We start from the raw sequence: 23,242 nt of genomic DNA, 5'->3' as shown, positions 1-23,242 counted from the left end.
AATTGTTATGCATCTTTTTATCACTATCCATATATTGAAATTCTAAAGATGAAAGATTCATGTTGAAATTTTATTATTATTAGTTTAATCTTTGTTCTTTGTGTAATTATAAAAGGAGATTTCATTATAATTTAAATAATTGAGTAAACATACATTTATATTTTTTAATTTAAATATTTATTTTGCTTATATATATATGTATATATATTTTTAATATATTTTTAAATTTTATTAACTAAATTTCATTAGCGTTTACAACTTTAATAAATGTTTTGCTTTTCAAGATTTTTTTGTTTGTATTCTAATTTGAAACATATACAATTATAATTTCTTTCTAAATATTTGATATTGAATAAACAACCATGCTTTTAATTTTGAATATTTGATAATATCATATTTCATTTACGGTAAATCTTTATTATTTAATAAAAACTAATTAATTGATATTAAAACATTAAGAAAGCAAGCGAATGCGTGTATGAGTATATACCCATTACCCGATTAGGGATGAGAATGAGATAAAAATTTGATATCCATTGAGTTTGGGTATGAGGATGAAGATAAATTTTTTCTTTTAAAATGGATATGGAATAATGAAACTCGTCCCCATACAAGAATATATAATTTTACTTGGGATTTTTCAGTTGAGGTTTTAAAACCTCTGATAAAATATATACACATAAGGGGTTTTAGAAACCACAATTAACTTCAGGGTTTTTTTCAAAAACCCCAGAAAATTATTCTCACCTTATTTATTTATTTTTTTCAAAATTTTTAATTTGGCTAAAAACGTTTTCTCTCTTTCTTTTGCAGCGTCTCTTTCTCTCTTTCGGTGCCGCCTCTCGCGCTCAAGGTCTGTGCCTCTCATTCCATCATTTCTTGTTTTCGTTTTCATTTTTATCTGATGATTTCATCAACAAACCGTGTTGATTTTATAATCACTAAAGGGAGTGTTACTTTGTCATTCAATTTCATGCCGTAGGAGGAGGAAGACGAAGCAGTTGTGGCTCGTGCCCTAGGAGGAGGAGAAAGACGATGCTCTTTCGATGAAATTAGGTAATAAACACTTGCTTTCAATTTTGTTTCCTTTTTCAATTTCATCACCGTTCTTACAATATCGTCACTGCTTTTTCGATTTCATCTCTGCACTTTCATTTTCATCTCAATTTCGTCTTCCTAATTTCATCTCCCAGCATCACTTCCTCTTTCAGTTTCATCTTTCTTATTCATGACGTAATTCACACGCTTATTTTGTCTTTACGAAACAAATGAGGTTTTACATTTTGCTTTTGCCCTTGGGATCCTGTTCATGTTCAGCGTTCGTATAAGTCCATGTGCAATTTCTATTTCTTATGTGTAGTTCCCTACTTTAGCAAGAGAATTTCAGAATTCAGATGCGTTTCAAGAAGCTAGAGCCAGCTACTTGGTTCAGTCTCCCACCACTCTCTAATGCTGTCAAATCTTGGTTTCCCTCCATGTTTTCGATTCTCTTAGATAGACCAAACCATGGTGAATTCAGTGATGGATGGATACCTAGTTCGCTAATAGGTTCATGCCTCTACACTATTTGAAATTACAAATGAAATGCATGCACTACAATTATGGTTATGTTTATGATATAAACAAATGAAGATTAATTTAAATGTATTTTCTTTATATCTATCTTATCACTGTATTTAGACATGCACACTACAGTATATAAACCTTGTATTCTCTGGTGTCTTTACAAAAAAGTTTTCCTTGGATTGTGGTATATTGAAATACAGAGTGCAGCACCAAGTAAAGCAAATGGCCCACAATTTTTTTTCCTAGTTTGAGCTGCTAGTGATGCAATGGATGGCAAGGACCCATATGCTACTCTCTCTCTGGTATATCTGCTGTTCAACGGACATTTCATTTTATTATCTTTGTGTTCCAAATTCTATATTCCTGTTCCTGCTACAATTGTGAGAATGTTGGTGGAAAGCATGTGTTGGCATCTAATATTCTTCATTCCACCAATATCTTCATTGTGATTGTGTCCTCATACTTGTGTCACTTTGATAATTTGTTTGATACACTGTGTGTGAATTGGATAGGGAAACTGGAACTACTTTGCAGCAATTCGCAATGAAAAGAGAAATCCCAAGCTAGAGGCTACTCATTTGGAAAAGGACAAGGAACTTTATACTAGAGTAGGTCTTTTTTACTGTCTATGAGAATAAGAGCTATTTTTTCATTTTTGTTATTTCTTAACTTTTGATTGGTAAACATATATTTGCATTTTCATTAATCATATCATTTCATTCACTTGACATGCATAGAAATAAAACTAACTATAGTCAGCTTGGAACAGCTTAAGCACCAGATAGACTATGCATAGAAAGAAAATCAACCATATATTTGCATTTCTGCTGTAGGCTTGTGGGTTATCCATGCTTTAAGACTAAAGGGTTCGAGCTTGATTTTTTACCTAGTAACTTATAGGTTGTTCCATGTTCTCAACGTAATAGTTGTTCAATAGTTGAATTTAGAAGGGGGGAATATTCACTTTATTATTCAATAATGAGAATATAGTGTTGCTATAGTGGCTATTTAACAACATTGTTCAAAAAATGTAGATCGTATGTTTTGCATATCATCCATATATATAGACTCTTAACAGACGTTATTGGTTTCTTTGTTGTAATAAACTTGTCCACGATTTTTTTTATATATTAACTTGTAAAAAAGCTAAATTTCTTAATTTTTCTGGAAGTTAATTTTAGCTTTTTAAAAATCTAGTTAACATTTTTCTTTTGTATTATTGTCTCTTGTAAGTGTTTCAGAAAAAAATTATTTAAACAGACCTTTAGTAAAGACTATTTCCTAGGCTAATATTAATTGAGTGCAACTCCTTAGACACACAAATACCGATGAACACTAATTGCATTTTATCGTGTAATTCAATTAAATACTATTTTGTAAGTGCACTTTTTACTTCCAATTATAGATTGTCTGTGAGTACTTATGTGTTTCTCTCTACTAGGAGAAGATGAAATTTATTTACAATCAGTATACCCTGGGATTACCATGATTCAACACTACTGCTTCAATTACATTTTCCTGAAGTGTCATATTTTGCCTATTCTTTACATGTATAATTTACGTACTGTCCTACCAATGGAATTATGTTATCTGATACATTTTATTTTCAAAACATTTGTAGGTTCTAATTCAACATTCTTCTAATTTATATGCTGCCAATGGTGCTGCAGTAGTGTTAGCAGAAAAAGGTCATTTTGATGTGTCATAAGATATCTTTACACAGGTTGTTATATGTGTGCTAAAGCTTGGAGTATAGTGGGCTTAAACTTCCATCTGTGTGAGTTCTTACTTTATTAATTTTTTGTAGGTTCAAGAAGCTGCCAGTGGTAGTGTTTTTGTCCAGATGCCTGATGTTTGGATAAACCTGGCCCATGTTTATTTTGCTCAGGGGAATTTTGCTTTGGCTGTAAAAATGGTGAACTTATCCTATCTTTAGATTGTACCCGTTTTTTTGTTTTCAAATTCCTACTCCCCAAGTCTTTATGACAACAATCGAGTGCTGATGACCTTTTATATCATGTGCAGTACCAAAACTGCTTGCGGAAGTTTTATCAGGGTCTTTAAATTTTTGAATCATATACTTTTGGCTTACCGGGTCTTTATCATAATTCGGTTTTTTAATCCTTCAATTGTTGAGAACTTAATTCATTGGAGCATATTTTACACAAATTATTTATGCAATTTTAAACTAATTCTAAAGTTACAAAATCATAACACAACACTCCCTCAACTATAATGAATGTCATTATCACATTTTAAAAATTAAGAAACAATTACATGACTCATTTAAAAAGCAAATAAAATTAATGAAACACATTATGATATAGTTAAATGTCATAATAAATATTGTTGGTAGTATTGGGGTTTCAAACCCCATGCAGTAGCGGGGGTTTTAAAAACTTCAAGCAGTAGCGGGGGTTTCAAAAATTTCAAGCAGTAGTAGAGGTTTTAAAAAACCCCAGGCAGTAGCAGAGGTTTCGAAAAATTCCAAGCAGTAGTAGAGATTTCGAAAAATCCCAGGCAGTAGCAGAGGTTTCGAAAACCCTAGACAGTAACGGGGGTTTCAAAAGTCTCAGGCAGTACGGGGGTTCAAAAACCCCAGGTAAGTGGCGCTTTACCAGGGGTTGCTAAAAATCTCCAGTAATCTATTAGCCACACGAGTTCTTCCAGGGGAATTGCTAACTCCTGGTAAAGCCATTAATGGGGTTAAAACCCCCAGAAACACCAAATTTAACCCCAACTAAAAACAATTATTTTTGTAGTTGCCCCATTGCCATCACTACTTAAGATGAGATATGGTAGACGATAGTATGTTGACATTAAAGCTACTTATGTTGGAAGTCTCATATCAATTAGAGATAAAGTCAATTTACAATATATAAGTGGATGAATCCTTACCTTACAAATCGGTTTTGTGGGATTGAATTAGACTCAAAACTCATTTCTAACATCTTATTAACTTTTTTTTTTGTTCTTTTATTCGTATATAACAAGTTGGTATCTTTTATATATATATATATATATATATATATATATATATATATATATGGAGTAAATTTATTCTCCATCAACATCTTTTCTTGTGTGGCTTATATTTCCCAACAAGTTACTTGCACATAACAACCTTATTAGCACTTCATGTGTCTTTTATACTCTGGTCTTGTGAGAGTTGCGTTTGCTAATAACATTTTATTAAAGTAGTACATCCACTAATCTCTTAGTTGTCTAGTCTTGATGTAATTGCTTAGTGCTTCATGTGTTTATCACTTTTTCACGGCTCACTTGTTTTTCTATAACATGTGCCACTGACAAGCTTATCTGCTTTCACATTTCTACTTGAAGCTTGACTTGGTACTTGCCAATAATTTATGTTTTGTTCATGCTTTGATATCATTTTATGCCTTTTTCTAATATCTGTTTCATACAAGGTAGCTTGTTACAAATAAACCAAAATTGTCTTATTTGTTATTATAAAAACTTGTGTCAGACACAACCCTATTATTGGATGCACCGAAGAAGACACGACTCAGTTCTGAGAAGCACCGACCCAATTTGCAGAAGCGTCGAACTTACTAGATTTAGCCTGGGACACTTCTGTTATAAAATATATGTGAATTTATTTTAATAAAAAAGATAAATAAAATGTAGAAATAGAAGCAAAAAAAAAAAATCTTTATGGTGTGTTGATTGGAGTTTCGGTAAATTAGATTTGGAGCGTTTAAGAGTTGAACAGGAACATAAGAAGTTTTGTAGGGAAGGGGAAGAAAATGAGTTTAGGAGGAGCAAAAATAAAAAGTGCAAAAAGAAGATAAAGAAAAACAATTATATTTTTTATTAGGTAATTTATTAATTTCAACATTTAATAAAGACGAAGAGTCCGAAAAAAGCTATTCAATTTTTTCTTCTTATGATATATATATTTTTTAATGTTTTATTTGATAAGTTCCCTGTAAAAGTATATATATCGGTGTGTTTATACAAACATGAGCAACATCATTAAACATAATCTAGTGACTAAAGGATAAGATTATGACACATGAAAATATCATCCAAATCCTATAATAATTGAACTTTTTTATATTTACATTACACTGATTAATTTTTCTCTAGTGCTGTATCATATTCGAATCACTAATTTTATTTAACTTTTTTCTATCATAATCACATTTTCAACCTCAAGAATGTGACATGATTGGGATATATCTTTGTCCTTATCCTTTAAAACATATTTGAGAGAATAATAGAGGCTGTGAATGGTGAGTGTGTGTAAATAACAAAGAGATCAACATCCATTTTTGTTTTCTTTATCCCTTCACTTAGTTTTTGACTCGACAAAACCAAGTGGAGGACCTATTCTGGGATCACATGATGCCTTGTCAATAGATTCGACTCAATATTTGTTTTCACAATTTTATTTTGTTTTCATAATATTGTATGCTATTCAATCAAAACTTCAGAGCAATATAGTATAAATAGGTTTGATGATATTAGGTAGGAAAAAAAATCAATTGTATTTCGTTAAAATATTTTATAAGATAAAAAGTCTTCTATTATTCAAAAATTTAAAAATTGGATGGATTGGCTTTTAGAATACATTTCACATGACTTTTTTAATATGATAATTAAATTCAAACCCTTAAAACTTTTCTTCATTAAACGTAATATATTTTTTTTATGGCTGTACAAACAAACACCAGCTTTTCAAATAAATTTCTTCTTAAAAGTTGTTGGTGCTATATAGATTTTCAATTAAATGTGAATATTTTATCTTCATATTATCAAGTAACATATATCATTATTTTTATTCTGCTGTTCATCAAGGTAAAGGGCAAGAAAATGATTAAGGACGAAAACTCCTGGGTTTACCTTTTAGTCAAACATTTTTCATTGGTTCTTGTTATATTGAATGTTTTTGTTTTCATAGAACTTTTCTTTTTAAAATCTTATCATTCTCTAGAGTCCTTTGAAGTTTTTCAAAATTTAAACAATAAAAATGTTCTAAATAAAAAATAAAGAAATATATTTGATTATAAAGTCTTTTAAAGATGTTGATTTAATCAGTTTCTAATTTTAATTGCCTTCCAATTGCCTTTCAATTTTATCCTAATATTATTCTAATTTTTTTATATCTAATTTGATTGTTATAATTGTTGGGAATCAAATAATAAAAAAATAGTGACAGTAGTACACCTACAAATAAAATCATAAATCTAAATAAAAGTACATAAATTATAATTTTTTAACAAAAACAAAAAACCTTAATACAATATTTTTGGAAAAAACAATAAATCATACAATTTGTTGGTGAATTGAAAAGCGCAATTTTTGTTTTGGATAAAAGTGCAAATCTTTTAATGACACACAATTACTGAAATTCTTTATACACCTCAAAAGATTTATTGAATTGTTGGATAACTCTCAAATTCATCATATTCATAATAATTCCCTACATTTGTTTTCCTCACTTCAGTTGTTAATGTGTGACATTGCTGAATATCTTGTTCAAACAACATATTCTCCCTTGACCAAAAGTCTAACATATTAAAGATCATCCCATGATTAACTAAATTTGCAGAATGAGCACTATTATATTTCCTATCATGCCTTTCATGCATTGCAAGTCCTTTTTGAATTCTCCATATCTAACCTCTATGTGACCAAACTCTCCACAATAATGACAATTGAATAGTAGTAATATCTTTAGTTACTAATATTTGACTATCTTTTGAGTTTTGAGAATTATCCATCATTTGTCCTTCAAAAATCTCACCAGATCATCTAGTCTTAGTGTACTATTCTCAGCTAGCTTTGACTAATTAAACTAGTGGCTTATAAGATTTAGACAGTGATGCCAACAAAAGTAAGGCATGTTCCTCATCTTTAATACTCTCATCTCTAACATTCATTAGTTTGGATACTAATTCAATGAAATTGTTAATATCATAAAACACATTACTTCCATCTTCCATCTTCAATGAGTACAAATCTAATTATATCATCAATCAATGGGTTAGAGTTGTTGACGCAAACTTACTATCCACCAAATTCCACAAGTTTCTTGGAGAGATAACACAATCACTTTGATTTGAGAAGCTAATATCAATCTAATTGTGCTCATAGACTTTTTAATTGAATCTTTCATCTCACTGGGCTTTTCCTTTTTTAAAGCACAATCTAAACCTTGTTGTTCCAGATAATATTGAATTGTGTACTACCATAAGGAGAATTTCATCCTCCCATCAAATAGAGTAACATCTAGCTTCAACGAAGTCATTGCACCAATTTAAGAAATGATCAATACTAACCTTTTTCTAGAAAAGCAAAAGAGCGCAACACACAACATTGACTCTACTCAATGTTGAAGATCTCACATCAACTAGAGAAAATGCAAGTTCATAACATATAAGATGGTACAAATCTCACCTTATAAGTCGATTTTGTGGAGTTGAGTTAGACTTAAAATTCACTTCTTAATGTGGTATCGAAGTCATGAATTAGAGCATATCCTAGTGAAATGTTGTTTGTTGGGTTTATTCTTTTACTTGTTATCGGACCATTGATTAATGTCTAGTCTCATGTTCGATATATATATATATATATATATATATATATATATATATATATATATATATGCATAGGCATGGGAGGTGTGTGTTGGAAGTCTCACATCAACTAGAGATAAGGCTCATTTAGAATGTATAAGTAGGGTGTAAACCTCACCTTACAAGCTGATTTTGTATGGTTGAATTAGGCTTAAAGTCCACTTAACATAGAAGTCGATTTTTTAAGATTGAGTTGGACTTAAAGTCCACTTCTTAGCATGACAGTAGAATCGTGCATTAAAGTCTATCCTAGCGAGATTTTTTGTTTGTTGGGTCTATTGTGCTACCCATTAGTATCTAGTCCCATTTTCGAGATGTATATACCTCGACGTGAAGGAGGGGTGTGTTGGAGATCTCACATCGATTAAAGATAAGGTCATTTCTTATTATGTAAATGGATACAAATGTCACCTTACAAGTCAATTTTTGTAAAGTTGAATAAGGCTTAAAATTTACTTCTTAACATTTAGCACGTCAAATTGCTCCACCTCCTCCATTAAACTAATACCATTGTTGAAAATCACACAAAATGAAAATTATTTTTTTTTATTTTTTTACAAAAAGGGTGAACTTTCATACAAATTTTTTGGCCAAAAACTTTAAAAACAATTTTTTGTAGACAAAATTGCAAACCTTTTTCATGCCAATTTTCATGGACAAAACTACAAACCTTTCAATGTGACATCTAACTATCCACTCTTCCTATACATTCAAGAAACTTATTGAAATGTGATAGTAATTCTTAAATCAGCTCACCACTTTTATACTATACTAGTGTCCTAATGTTTCCTTCTCCACTTTAGTCAAAATACATCTTTAATACCCTCCTCCTTCGTAACAACAATAATCGCATGTATGATTTTACTTACTTGAACCGAGGATCTTATAAAATTAGTATTCTTTTGTTTCATAAGTTTTTCTTTAGATATATATTTTTTCTTATTATTTAAGATATATTATAATTAAATTACAAATCAAACCATGTCATATTAGAAAAAGACATCAAAAACATCACATCTTCGATGTTAGTTGTATATTAATTTTAACTTTTTTTCAAAATAACACATAAATTTACTAAATATCAAATATGTGTTTAATTACTTCAATTATTAATTAATTTCAAACAAAATTAATGAAATTTAAATTTTTGTATAAAAAATATAATTCTTTATTGTACTAAAATAAAACATATTAAAATTTGTTGTACTTATCAATTACCACAAAATGTTTTATAAATTTGAAAAAAAGCTAAGTGTGAAAATACAAAATCTTTATAATTTAAAAGAAATGGAAGTCGGAGTTGGAAAGTTCTGGAAACATCAAAAGTTATCCATTTTTAAGAATTTTTTTATAATATATCCGCTTTTAAAATAAAAAGTAATAAGTTACACGAATCTCATAAAATACAATTTTCACTGCTCATGTGCGGAAATTTCAGTAGATAGCATAATAGAATATAATTTCGGAAATGTTAGATTCTTGACATAAATTTCAAAAGTGTCCTATCAAACATAGAAATATCACGTTCTAACGTAAGACATTGGAAATTTTAAAAAATCATCATATAGAGTAATTTTGTAGGTTAGTATGGAAATTTTCATAACATACTTTTCGTACATACTTTTTTTTTTCTGTATTTTTTGTCATCAATTGAAATACATCAAGTATCATAAAATCATGTAATTTTTCTTTAATTTGATGAGTTCTGCTGATGTAAAAGATTTCATCAAGGATATGGTAAATGTTTTTGAATAAATAAATAAAATTATTTATTTAAAGGTTAAATATATTTTTTGTGTCTTAATTTTCAGTGAATTTTGAAATTAGTCCATTTCGAAACTTTTGATTAATTTAATCCTTCACCTTTCGAAATACGTGGATTTAATCCTTTTTAATCAAATTTTATTAAGTTTATTTGATATTTCGTACGCATTTCAGGATTGAAATTGAGTTGTTTATACTGTTTGACATATTTTTGCTTTAATATTAAGTCAAATACTATTATGAAACACATTTGAAATGTCAAATAAATTTAATAAAATTTGATTAAAATGACTAAATTCATATATTTTGAAAGATGAAGGACTAAATTGATCAAAAATTTTAAAATGGACTAATTTCAAAATTCACTAAAACTTAATGCACCAAAAATATATTTAACCTTTTATTTTAAATAAATAAAAGATGTAGTTGTTTTATTAAATAAACAAATTGATTTTAAGAACAATTACAAAGAAACTGTCCAAGTAGTGATGAAATATGTAAAACTTGAGGCCTAATTTTGTCTTTCCAGTTATCGCAGAAAGTAATGGCGTAGGGCAACAGCTGTGGCATACCAACTTCTCTTTTTTGGCTTTAACAAATAAAAATCAGTGTGCTTTCCAAATCAAACCATCTTTTCCACTCTCATCATTCTCTTTCTATTCCTCCGTCACCAAGCACTAGCAGGAACAGGACAAACCATGATTCAACAAATTGTAGAACAACTTCATCATGACATAAGAAGCAAGACAGACACAATGTGTTCAACTTCATAGTTTGTTGTGAGCTACTACTAGAACACACACCATCCATGGCTGGAATGCTTCCAGGAGTTGAATGTGCAAGAAGGAGAAGATTCCATAGTTGCTTCGATTCAAACTCAACTTCTTTAGCCTCACATGTATCCACAAGGCGCTCTTCTTTTGGTTTGTATGCAAGTAACTTTTCCTTGTCCACTTCACAGGTGAGTGTACCTAGTATCCCTCAAAAACCCCTTTCATCTATATGCACATTTTTATCATTGATTTTCTTCCTGGATTTCAATGGAATCAGCAAAGAGGCATGTTATACCAGACACACCCAGATGAGGATATGGCAGGAGCTGCCAGAGAAGCCAGACAGAGATTGGATGACAAGTTTAGAGCACAAAGAATGTCTGATAACAAAAGGTACACAAAAGAAAATCAAGAACAAAAAGGTTTTTTTTTTTATGCAGATCTGATTATCTTTCTTGAAGAAGCAGAATCCTATAAAAGCATAGCCTAGCTTGGTCATCTTTAAACAATAACATAGTTCCAAAAGTTTATGTCTAGAGAGATGAAGAACTAGACATTCTGCATAAAAGTGCATTCACAAGACCAGAAACTATGCAGAAAAAAAATTGTCTATGGAGAATAACACCCACAACAGATTTAGTAACTGTCCCTCATGTCTATTGCAACTAGTGTAAAATTTTCTATAATGTCAATCAACGGTAGGATTTCTAAAGTAGTCTTTCAATCAACTTATCATACACTACTCAATGCTTTTTGATTCTATATCTGTGTCTTTGTCCAAGTGTTTGTGTTTCATAAATTGGTGTTTTATGTCATGGTATGGTTCAAATAGCTTTCTTCAGGCTCAAATAGCTCTTGTTTTTAGTTTTTGGAATAGTTGGTTCATGACTAAGTTGAATTTCAGCATATCAGATATATGATCCTACTACACATTTGCTGAAATAATTCATGTAAGTTTTTGGAATTGTTGGTTCATGACACCTAGAAGAATAATAATGACATGTAGGTGAGTGATATTGTGTGTGTTTTGTTTGAAAACTTATGGTTAGTTAATGAACAGGCAGAAGAGTACAACATGTGTGGAGGGTGGAAGAACAAGCATAACAGAGTTGCACACAGAGGTTTATGGGTCAAAGAAAAGTGGTGGAAGGAAATTCAGTTGGAGTAGATGGAGCTGGAAGGCCTCTGAACAAGAGGATTGTGCCGTGTGCTTGGAATCATTCAGGGTTGGAGAGACACTGATCCATCTTCCTTGTGCACATAAGTTTCATGACAGATGCTTGAAACCATGGTTGGAAAATAATTCTCATTGTCCATGTTGCAGAACAACCATTCTTTCCCTCTCCATTTAACTCTTCTCTGTCTTCAATTGTATAAAACATGAAGTCACTTGTTTCAAGATTTTAACTTCAAAGTCATTATATGTATCTAATCTAGCACATTTGAAGATCAATCAAGTAATACATTACACTTACTAATAATTTAATAAGATGAGAAAACTTTTTCTGAACTAAACTATTGAGCCGTGGTACTGTCTCAATGAATATGTTTGAAACAATACTCACTCTAATTTTACTTAAAACTCTTAATGCATTTGACCATAATGTCACTTTGAATTAGTCATACATTAGCTTAAAAGGAAAATCTAAGTTAAACTGTGATGTAGTTATACAGAATTAAACTAAACTAGTTAATTTTAATAGTGAATTAAACTAAATTATTTACAAGTTTAATTAACTACTTGTATTAAAAGGTAAACTGACTGTTATAGTTTTTTTAATACTATCATTATTAAACTATATTTTCTTGTTCAACCAAAACTAAATTGAAAATTAATTCCCTAATAAACATAACTTTTCATTAATCATTTTTTTTTTCTCAACAAACAGATAGATGTTGAAAGAAAAATAAGCAAGTAAAAATCTACTAATTGAACTGAAACAAAGTAAACTTAAAATTTATCTGAAACAATTAATTGTATTGTATAATTCTTTAAATAAAACATAATTTATGGTTTGAAGAAAATAAACTAAATTGAGTTATTTAAAATTTTTAAATTAACACAAATTATTTGAATAATTATATAGATATCCTCTATTTTAAAGTATATTTTCTAATTGCACAAGTTAATTCAATCTAATTTAAGAAATAATATTTAAGAATAATTTTATTTTTAAAAATCAAATGAATGAAATCATTCCGTGCAATTATTACTCAAATAAATACTTTTTTCTTTCTAATTCAATTCAGTTCAATAATTATGTTTAATATTTTTAACAATCTAGAACTTATCACTCTATTTCTCTCAACTAAAATTTACATGAGTTTATTAATTAAGGGTTAATTATGTTGGGTAATTTTTGGTTTTAGTCCCCACGTAACGTTTGGTCATATTCAGTCCTCCACGTTTTAAATCTAATGGAATTGGTCCCCAATTTTAAACTCCGTTAATTTTAATTCACACGTGTCTAACGGATGGCCACGTAAGGATCCCGTTTTCAGCTGAGAGGAATTGATGAACAACACGTGGTCTTGATATTTTAGGACCGTTTTAAAAGAGGGATTTGGGGTCTTTCTGAAACCCTAAATTTGTAGTGTTCGTTTTGGTTTGGGGGGTATCGTATTAAATTCATTGGCAGCCAAAATTGAAGTTTGAAGATCGTTTTAGGGTGATGAAAAGTGGGAGCAAAGGGATTCATTGTACGCAGAGGAGTAGTGGTTCAAAAATTTCGCAGACCTGTTCATCGTCGTCGGATATGACATCCAAACTGTGTAGGTGTGGGGAAAGATTACTGCTCCTAAAGGCAACAACTGTGAAGAACAAGGGGAGATTATTTTGGAGATGTAGAAACTGGGCTGTAAGTGAGAAATTTGGTATTTATTGGGTGAACTTGATTTCGTTTGATGTCTTAATGGTTTTGTTTTATTTATGCAGTCCAATTCTCATTGCAATTTCTTTGAATGGTTTAATGAAGAGGATTCTAAATATGAAGGGAACACACCGGACTTTCAAGACAGTGGTAGAACACGAACTGAAGAAGATGAAGTGTGTTTGGAGAAGGAGAAAGTTATAGTGGAGTTGATTAAGAAAAATGAGAAATTGAAGGCGAAATTGCAAGAAGAGAAAAAGTTTGGGAGATTCATGCAAGTTTTTTTCCTTTTGTCGTGGACATTAATAGTTGTCTTTGTTTTTATGTTGCTGTTCAAGTTCAATTGCAACTAGTTTTTTAGTAACTATTATTTAGCTGTGATTAGTTATGTATGGAACTTTAATGGTTAAGTAAGTTTGAGGTAACTTCTGTTGGGGAAGTGTTTTGTATTGGTAATATTGCAGTAATGAATGAAATGAGAAGTTCAATTGTGTTTTACATGGTTGTGTTTTAAACTGACAAGTTCATGCATAGAAACAAGTCTGCTGTAATTTATGAGATAATTTTTACTTAAGAACTGTGTTGTAATTTAATTCATTGTTAAATAGCAGTGGTTATTTGCTGTGACTTTTATCCTGTAAGGTTTCCTTTGATGTTAACAGGATATACATTTAATTGATTTCATCAAATTAATCCATACACGAAGTTTTACTGCATTATCACATAACACAAATAATCCATACACAAAGTTTTACTTCATTCACAAAACACAAGTAATTCATACACAAGTTTTAATGGACACCAGACATGTGGTCCATAAATCTGAATAAAATAAGTTTAACTACATTCAATAAAGTATTGGACACCAGACATGTGGTCCATACATCTGAATAAAATATTGCTTTAATCCAAAAAGTTGTCCACTATGATATTGCCCACTGCTACAAAAAGTGGTCCACTATTAAAACCAACCAAAACAGTTTGATTCCTCATTGTATTTCACGTGGGTTGAGCAGAGGTTGCAGTACTTGCTTGAGACCCTATCACTTGTGCAGCCATGCTTCTGGTTTGGGTTGTTGGTGGTCTTTCTCCCTGGTTCACGTTTGCAGCAACTCTCAGTCTGGATCTTCTTCTACTACTGCAGCTTTGGGTAGATGGTCCTGCAGCGCTGCTAGGTGCACTAACACTTGGAGTTCCTTGTGATTGTGCCTGTGAATTGGGTATGTTTTATAGCTCCAGATTTTGTTCGTTTGAATGAAAAAAAATTGATCAGAGGTCCAGTTTGTGTTCTTACCTTTCTGTGCCTGATTCCCCTTCTACAGCTCCTAATGTTGTGTCCCATCTGCTTACACTTGCTGCACTTCATGATAAGATTTTTCTTTGATAGCTTGGAATGACTGACATGTTCATCAACTTCCCTTCTTCTCAGTTTTTTGGGTCTCCCAGGTGGTGTTTTATAAACTGGTGGGAGTAGTTCAGGTTGAGTGCTTTTAGGCCACAATTGTTGTCCATTGATTGGGGTTATTTTTGGGCTATAGCATGCCTCATATGCAGCTTTTTTGTAATATGGATGCACATAAGCTTCAGGGTTTTCCACCTTATAATTAATTGCTGCTACAGCATGTCTACAAGGTATGCCTATCAAATCCCAAAAATAACACGTGCAAGTATGGTTACTCAGATCTACCACAAACTTCTCCATGGTGAACCCTTGTGTTACTTCAAACTTTGCACCCCCTGCCCACACTGGAAGCCAATTGCCACTTTTCTCCACTTCCCTATCAAGCCTTTTCTGTGGCTTAGGCATAACATTACCAGGATATGCATTTAATTTTTCTCTTAGTGTTGCAAATCTACTCATTGTGTATGACCTAATCCATTCCATCATACTAATAATTGGTTTATCCCTAGCTAATAAGATAGTACTATTGAATGACTCAGACAGGTTATTCATTAAAACATCACATCTAGGATATATGCTGAATGCATGCTTAGACCATGAGCTTCTAGGTATGCCAATTAACCAGTATTGAACTTGAAGTCCTTTGTCATATCTTCAGCCCTATATCTGGAAAATTTTGGCCCATCACGACGAACACCATCCTCACTATCAACATCTGAATCCAACTCATCAGTATCATATTCATCACTGATGTCATGTTGTCCAACTTCCTCATTAGTCACAAATGAACCAGGTCCCACATCTTTTTTACTCCTCACAGTGCTTGGATTTCGTTTCATTGCTCTCCACCTATCCAAAACAGGCCCAATTTTTCTGACCTCAGACTCAGTGTGCATCCCAAAACCATCATCATCATCTGCCACCCTTTCTTCTTCACTCTCATCTAGTTTATCTACAGCAGAACCTTCATCCTTATCAGACACATCCTCAACTACCACATCCTCATCACCCCTCACTTGTGCTGCCTCAACCTCTTGTTCTGCCTCAACCCCTTGTTGTGCCTCAACCCTCTGTTCTGGCTCACCATCTTCTGCCTCAACCCCTTGTTCTACCTCAACCTCCTCTTGTTCTACATGAACCTCTTGATCACCCTCAACTCTTATGTCTGTCCCACCAACCGGACCACCATCAACTCCTATTTCTGTCTCACATCTTTGTGCCTCAACCCCTTCTTCTACCTGAACCTCTTGATCACCATGTACTCCTATGTCTGTCTCACCAACCGGACCACCATCAACTCCTATTTCTGTCTCACACCTCTGTGCCTCAACCCCAACTTCTTCCTGACCAACTTCTTCATCCATTCCAGGACCAGTAATAAAATGAACCACCTCAGGCTGACAAGGAATGTGCTGGACATATATATCTACTTCTTCATTCCTATCCTCCGCATACTTAGCCAACGCCAATGCCTCCTTATCGTCACTCAACAATCTTAGGTTGTTCAACAATGTTTCCTTCAAGCCCTTCCACCAAAGTCTAACATCTCCAGCGTATTTGAACTCCTTCACGATGCCTAATGCTTCAAAGAATGACCAGAAATTTGGATCGATACCCGATACCACATGGATTTCACCCCCCACATACTTCAATCCCATATTCCGTTCAAACCTACCCATGTGATGGAACGCAACTGCGAACCCCATTTCTAGCCCTACATTTGAAATCGCATCACAAACCAACCCAATCCAACATTTAACCACATAAACGGTGAAGAGAAAAGTGAACATTAAACCAAAGAAATTCAAAATGCATAACGACTAACCTCACTTCTTCGTCCACCAAATGCGAGCAGTTACCACCACCTTCTTCGTCGTTCAAAGCTTGCTTCGTCGTGCCTAGGGACTGTCTTCTTCGTTGTGCCTAGGGTTCTTCCAAATCTCCTCAGTTGAGATTTTTTACAAATGAATACAGCTTAATCACTTTCTAACATAACCCCCATTCAACAGCTAAGTTGGTTTAGTGAAGTTAATGACATTTTAATGCTAACAAAAACCTCAGCTAAGTTCTTTTAATCACATTAATGACATGTGCCTTATTAATGAGTAACTAAAACGTGCAAAAAACTTCCTCTCAGCTGAAAACGGGATCCTTATGTGGCCATCCGTTAGACACGTGTGAATTAAAATTAACGGAGTTTAAAATTGGGGACCAATTTCATTAGATTTAAAACGTGGAGGACTGAATATGACAAAACGTTACGTGGGAGACTAAAACCAAAAATTACCTATACTTGAAGGACGAAAAATATAATTAACCCATTAATTAATAATGTATAATGGGTTACCTTTAATAGACAAATGGTATATAATAAACAAATATAAATATCAAAGTCTAAATATCCAAGGAAATAAACCATAAATAAAAAGTACAGGTTTAACTTAAGAGCATACAAGATATTCTATTTTTTTTATTTTGTGAACTATCGTCAACTCTCCAGTTTATTTGAATTCTTTTTAAATTTTAATTCTAATTTTTATTGAAATTTTCATTTAATTATTATATTTCTACTGTTTTAGTTTTATATTTCTTAAAGTCACAATTTAGTCCAATACATAATTTTGTATATATTTATTTGTATATTTCAGTTAGTTAAATCATTTTTTATAATATCTTAAATTAATATAGACTTTGTTAGGCTAGAGTTAAGTGATAAAAAATATAAACTTTTTAAAATATCAAAATTAAAACAGCCAAAAAAAGAATCTAAATCACAGACAGAAAACTGAAAATTAAAATATTTATTTGAAAAAGAAAGAAACGTTTGCATTTGACACCTTACCCATTGAACAACGGCTAGTTCCCACATTATCATCATCATCATCATCAAGTGACCGTTCAGCTCACCACCCAAGATTCAAAATACATCATTGTTGTTTCTTCTGGTTTGCTTCTTCCACCATTTCTACAAGACACCATTTTCATTTTCATTCTTGTTCTTTGTATGAAAAAATGGGGTACTCAAATGCACCCGGGGCGTACTACTCCACTCTGCACGATTCAATCACCTCTCTATGCAAGACCATTCTTCCGTTGGGCCTCAAGAAACGGTGTTTGGTTTCCGCAGAACACAGACTGTGGAAACTTCAATCCGACAACCTCAAATGGCAGCAAGACTCTCTCCATCAGATTCTCAACTTGTTGGCGCTACACAGAGATGACATCCTCTCTGAAGATGAGGTGTCTGCTTTCAGGGTCCATTTGCTTGATACCCTTCTTGCTTCTCCCCCTCCTGAACAGGATCATGCCTCCATCATCAAAGACAAGCTTATGTTCTTACAGGTGAGTAGGACTAGTTTTCATCTAGGATGAATCTCACTTTTGCCAACATTCTTGTTCATTTGGCGATGACCCAATTTGAGATTATGGTGCCTAGAGTGATTTGTATGTTGATAATTTGAAGAACCCTATGATGTTTCTAAATAAATGCTTTTAACCACTTAAAAGTAACAATCTTTTCCTAGTAAATATCTTCTTCTTTTTTTTAACAAATCCTTTTCTCTGGTTATCTTTAACAGATGTCCTAGTACTTTATTCGGATTGATAGAATTAAAGTTCTAAATTGCAGTCTTTATGTTATCGAAAATTTTAGATAAAGGAGTTGATAGGGCATTGACCCCAGTTACGTTTATGTTTAGGGTTTTGTTGCATCTTATCTTTATGTTGCTGAAAAGTACAGAAATTGTTTCTCATTGGTCTCAAGTGTGGTAGTGATGATGTGGATAGACTCTGAAGCTATTGAATTGTGCCTGAGATCACAAATAAGATTTTGAATTCCAGTTATGCTTGCAATTTTGTACAGAATATTGATAAGAAGTTCTACTTTTGAGTTACTAAGTTTGAATGAAATGTAACATTGCTAAATTATTGGTTGGTGCCAGGAACTTCTTCATGCGAAATGCATTTCTGAAGGAGAATATCAATCTTCAAGAAGGCCTTTGCTTGTGAGATTGGCAGTTCAAGGAGGTGAGATTGCAGGACTGACAGACACCAAAGAAAATCCAGAGGAAGAATGGTCGGATATTGACTTGAAGGATGATCAGTCTTTGATGAACAAAGAGAAGTCAAGTTCCAAGAAGACATCAAATCAGACAAGGAAGCAGGTTATGAAAGGAGCAACATCGGTTTTAAGCTTTGGATCTCCTTTCAAAGCTGGGAAAAACTCTATGGAGAAGAGCATATTCAATTCACCTACTTTACACATGCACTCAGCACAATCAAAAGTCTCTTCTCCCTCTATCTTTACCCAAAGTGAATTGACGCATCCTAAGGAAAACAAACCCTTCAGGGATGGATCAGAGAAGATGAAGAGGAAGCCGTTTAGAGCTCTATTTCATAGGGATAAAAATAAGAAAGAGGGACATGGTAGTGGTGGAGATCATCATGGTCTTGAGACAGAGAAATCAGCAAAAAAACAATGGGGGTTTGATGGATTGAGGAAAGGCAAGAAAAGTGACACAGATGATGACACAGTTCCTTTGTCTCTAAATGAGAGGTCTGATAGTGAGGCCTACTCGCCTTCCTGTCAGCATTTTTCAAGAATTCATGGTGAGGTGTCTCTGATGAACAAGTTGCAGCCTCATCAATCACCATCTGCTTTTTCTGTGGATGATAAGGTTTGAGAATTGAAACACTTTCTTTTGTTTATCAAACTGCAAATCACATTTGCTTTTTGAAAGAAAGCAAAATTCCTACAGAGAATTCAACATTGAGCTAAATTTCTTTATGAATAAATAGGTATTGGGGGATAATGTAAAGAAGGAGCTGTCAAGAATTCCAACAGAAATGAGGAGCACAAACACAAATCTCAACTTCTCGTATGTCATTTCTCAATTATTTCATTTTCCTTCTTTGATATCCTTTCTGCATAATTATTAGTAACTATTTCTTAGAAATGCAATTGTTGATTTTTATTGTATAAAACAGAAGTGATCAGAAACAAGAAAATAAGTTAATTTTGGACAACAACAGACACAACAAATTCTAGCAAACTATTGGACCTAAAACGTGGTTGGATCAAACTATAGGAACCAGCTCTGTAGTTTAAACATACATTTTTTCATTATAACAGTAGAACTACTATTATCCACCCCCAAGGTTGAAAGTGTTGCTAACAAAGTTTCCTTTTTTTACTGCGTTGTAGACCAAGGTGTGACTGGCATAGTGAAGAAGAGGTGAAGAAACAATTGAAAAACAGTGTTGTTCAAATGGAAAATAGGCACAATGATGCAGAAGTGAAACATGAAAACTCGATGGGGTGGACAACATTTGAAGACGAGGAAAACCTTCACCCAAATCTTTTTGTTGACCATGATAAATCATTGCGAAGCCTTAGCAACAATCCATTTCTTCTTCATGGTTAGAGTAAGTGGATCATCTCTCCAGGACCAGAAAAAGTGGTTACTGTTTGAATTATTTGTATAATATCTGTGTTTATATTTATATCATGATGTGGTCTCTCCTAAACAATATTTACATTTTTACAGAGGAAAATATAAATTTACCCTCCTATATTAATAGAAAATCACTCAATTGATTCAAAGTTTTAAAAGTTTAGTTTTTTACCCAAAATTCATGCTGGGAGACTCAAATCCAAATACTAAACAATTATGGAACTTTCTCTCAACAGAGTTTATTTTTGTTGTATAATAGAAGAAAAGTTGATAACCTTTACTGTGACTCTACAAAAGTCTTGTATGTGATTTTATTTCAATGTTTTGGAAATCATTGGTTCTGTTTTCTACTTTGAAAATCACATACAAAGTCTTCTATATGATTTATACTTCTGCTATTACTTTTCAATATTTAGTTCTTATTTCTTGTCTCATTCTTTCCAGTAATTGATTACAAGTTCTTGTTTAATTCATGTTTCACAATATACTATTAAGTCATTTACAACTTACCATTCAGCTTTACTTTTGTTATTTTTTTTCTTAAAATCCTTTTTTAAATTAATGAATCGCGTCCTTATCTTGTTTTTTCAAACTCCTCTCATTTTAATGAAATATGTAATTTTATGTTTCATGCATTTTAAAGATAGATAAATCATCATTAAAGTATTTTCGGAAAAATCAATTTTTTTTTTTATTTTTAAAGTTTAGTTCAGCATATTTAAACTAAAAATTAAATTTGACTAATAGTTTAAATAGAAAAAAAAAATCCATTAAATTTTATTTCTTTCCGAGTAAAGTTAATTTATTTCATTTATTAAAAATCATCAAAAAGAAATTATCATATCGAGTTGGATTCCTATTTTATTTATAGAGATTTTATAAGACACGTAAATAATAATAAAATAATATATTTTATTGTTTGATTTCTATATGATATCGTGTGTTCTCTTTATAGTTGTTAGAGTATATAACAACATAAATAATAATAAAATAATATATTTTATTGTTTAACATAGTTCCCACGGTTCAATAAGAAAGATTTTGATGTCTACAAATTGATAATAAAAGATATTCACGAAAAATGCCGTTTTGGGAACCCCTTATGACTATCATGTCAACCTACTTCAAATTCTCAAATGAGAAATAATCAAATAACTAAACTCAATCCATTAACTGCATCAATGACAATTATTTTAATTATTTTAAAACAAATGATTATAAGAAGATTTCACAAATTTTACAATTAAATTTAAAGAAAATTGTAAATTCTGAAAAAACTTTCTTCCACGTTATCCATAACTAGATAACTAGATAACAATAGAATAATAAAAAAAAAATGAAAGAAAGATTTAATATTATTATCCAAGGAACACGGCATAAAATCATCATTTTTCTTTATAAAATCAACTTAATAGTTAAATGGACATATAACAACTTCAAGAAAATTAAAGTTTTAGTTGGTAGTACCTCATCCAACCAAATCAAGTTTTCCCAATCCACACATTTCATATCGAAAGAGTAAAATTTTTTTGCAACTTTTTTGAGAAAACATACAAGTATCATCCAAAATCTAATTAAGTACATCCTCATCCTCATTAACCATTAAAGAAGAAAAATCATATAAACGGATAATAAAAGAAGGAAAGTTAGTGAGTACCTATTATTCTTTATTATGCCAAATTAACAACAGAGTATAATCTTACTATGTCAAAATAAGGGATTTTAAGTCTAACTATAAGAAATATATGTTATTTAAATCATCATCAATTTGGCATGATATAAATGATGCATATGATATTGTTCTTGAAAATATTTTTTGGATACTAGATAAAGATTATTGTATTAATCTTTGAAATGATTGTTGATGTTCTGAAATGCATTGTCAACCCTAGAGTCATCTATAATTATCGTAAAGAACAAATTCACTTGAAGATTCATTATCCTAAAAAAAAGGTTAAATATTTTTTAGCTACTTGCAAGAGCTAAATTAGAATTTTTTGAATCTTATTTTAAACTTATATTTGAACACTTATAAGTGTTTTTATGATGTATTTTAGTAGTTTCTAACTCAAATTTAATTTTTAATACTTTATAACTATTTTATATTTTCTTAATTTTTAAGAAAAAAAATATTTGCTTAAAATTAAAACTAAGACATTTGTCTAAGCGAAACACATGTTAACTTAAACAAATATTAATTGTTCAAACAACTTAAATAAATGTTTCTCGCTCAATAAGCCGAAGTGAAGGATTCTCGCTTAAACGATACACACTTCAAATCATCATTCATTAAGATTGTATAAACTTTGTTATAACGTATTAATCAAATTCAAGTAATATATCAATTAATAACATGATTTTAATGTTGAATTTAATTATACAATGACATAAATAATTTTTGAATTTCAAACTTGAAAACTAATATGATAATTCAAAATGAGTAAATAAAAAGATTTATAGATAAATGTTTTCATAATCTATTACATTCGTTACATTTTCGTTAATATGACAAAACTTTCGATTATTAGAGTTGAATTTATGTCACCATAAAAAATAGTCTTCGTTATTCCTTACAAACTTTAAAACAATCTAGTGAATAATTATTATATTAGTACACATTAGAAAAGTAGATATTTCTTAATGATTCCCCTACATTATTACCTTAACAAATAATGTTATTAATAATTATTTATAATAATAAATAGTTTTTATGTTGAAGAATTTTCAACATAACTACTGTGTATTTTTATACAGTTATAGAAATAGAAATAATAAGAATAAGATATTTTGAGGTAGAAGATTCAACTTTCCG

At 31.3% G+C, this 23,242-nt stretch overlaps 4 protein-coding genes across 7 annotated transcripts; 3 read left to right on the top strand and 1 right to left on the bottom strand.

The window, feature by feature from the left end:
• Positions 1–700: 700 nt before the first annotated feature.
• On the top strand, positions 701–3,657 carry LOC114162326 (protein CTR9 homolog). Of its 4 annotated transcripts, XR_003599186.2 has the most exons (7): positions 701–853; positions 983–1,056; positions 1,361–1,548; positions 1,767–1,868; positions 2,079–2,174; positions 3,188–3,289; positions 3,374–3,657. XR_003599186.2 is itself a non-coding variant. In XM_085666342.1 (6 exons), the coding sequence occupies exons 4-6, from the start codon at positions 1,833–1,835 to the stop codon at positions 3,500–3,502; spliced, it is 261 nt and encodes an 86-aa protein (XP_085522468.1). In that variant the 5' UTR covers positions 701–853; positions 983–1,056; positions 1,361–1,548; positions 1,767–1,832; the 3' UTR covers positions 3,503–3,657. The 4 variants fall into 4 exon arrangements, 2 of the variants coding, with proteins under 2 accessions (XP_085522468.1, XP_027901978.1); XM_085666342.1 differs by lacking the exon at positions 3,188–3,289; XR_003599185.2 differs by lacking the exon at positions 1,361–1,548 and having other exon boundaries at positions 703–853.
• A 6,901-nt stretch (positions 3,658–10,558) lies between these two features.
• LOC114162353 (RING/U-box superfamily protein) lies at positions 10,559–12,158 on the top strand. The gene is made up of 3 exons (XM_028046210.2): positions 10,559–10,893; positions 10,983–11,098; positions 11,766–12,158. Exons 1-3 carry the CDS (start codon positions 10,741–10,743, stop codon positions 12,055–12,057), a joined length of 561 nt encoding a protein of 186 aa, XP_027902011.1. The 5' UTR covers positions 10,559–10,740; the 3' UTR covers positions 12,058–12,158.
• A 2,416-nt stretch (positions 12,159–14,574) lies between these two features.
• On the bottom strand, positions 14,575–15,618 carry LOC146883475 (uncharacterized). Its single transcript, XM_085666360.1, has 2 exons — positions 14,870–15,618; positions 14,575–14,784 (listed from the first exon to the last, which is right to left on the bottom strand). Exons 1-2 carry the CDS (start codon positions 15,527–15,529, stop codon positions 14,575–14,577), a joined length of 870 nt encoding a protein of 289 aa, XP_085522486.1. The 5' UTR covers positions 15,530–15,618.
• A 2,229-nt stretch (positions 15,619–17,847) lies between these two features.
• LOC114162649 (uncharacterized) lies at positions 17,848–20,579 on the top strand. The gene is made up of 4 exons (XM_028046606.2): positions 17,848–18,319; positions 18,919–19,653; positions 19,775–19,854; positions 20,181–20,579. The coding sequence occupies exons 1-4, from the start codon at positions 17,990–17,992 to the stop codon at positions 20,398–20,400; spliced, it is 1,365 nt and encodes a 454-aa protein (XP_027902407.1). The 5' UTR covers positions 17,848–17,989; the 3' UTR covers positions 20,401–20,579.
• Positions 20,580–23,242: the final 2,663 nt, after the last annotated feature.

This window comes from Vigna unguiculata, chromosome 9, assembly GCF_037176805.1.
Source record: "Vigna unguiculata cultivar grain cowpea cultivar isolate G323 ecotype 2 chromosome 9, ASM3717680v1, whole genome shotgun sequence".
Classification (NCBI taxonomy): domain Eukaryota; kingdom Viridiplantae; phylum Streptophyta; class Magnoliopsida; order Fabales; family Fabaceae; genus Vigna; species Vigna unguiculata.
The sequence above is the reverse complement of the archived record's forward strand: the minus strand, read 5'-3'. Positions and strand labels throughout refer to the sequence as shown.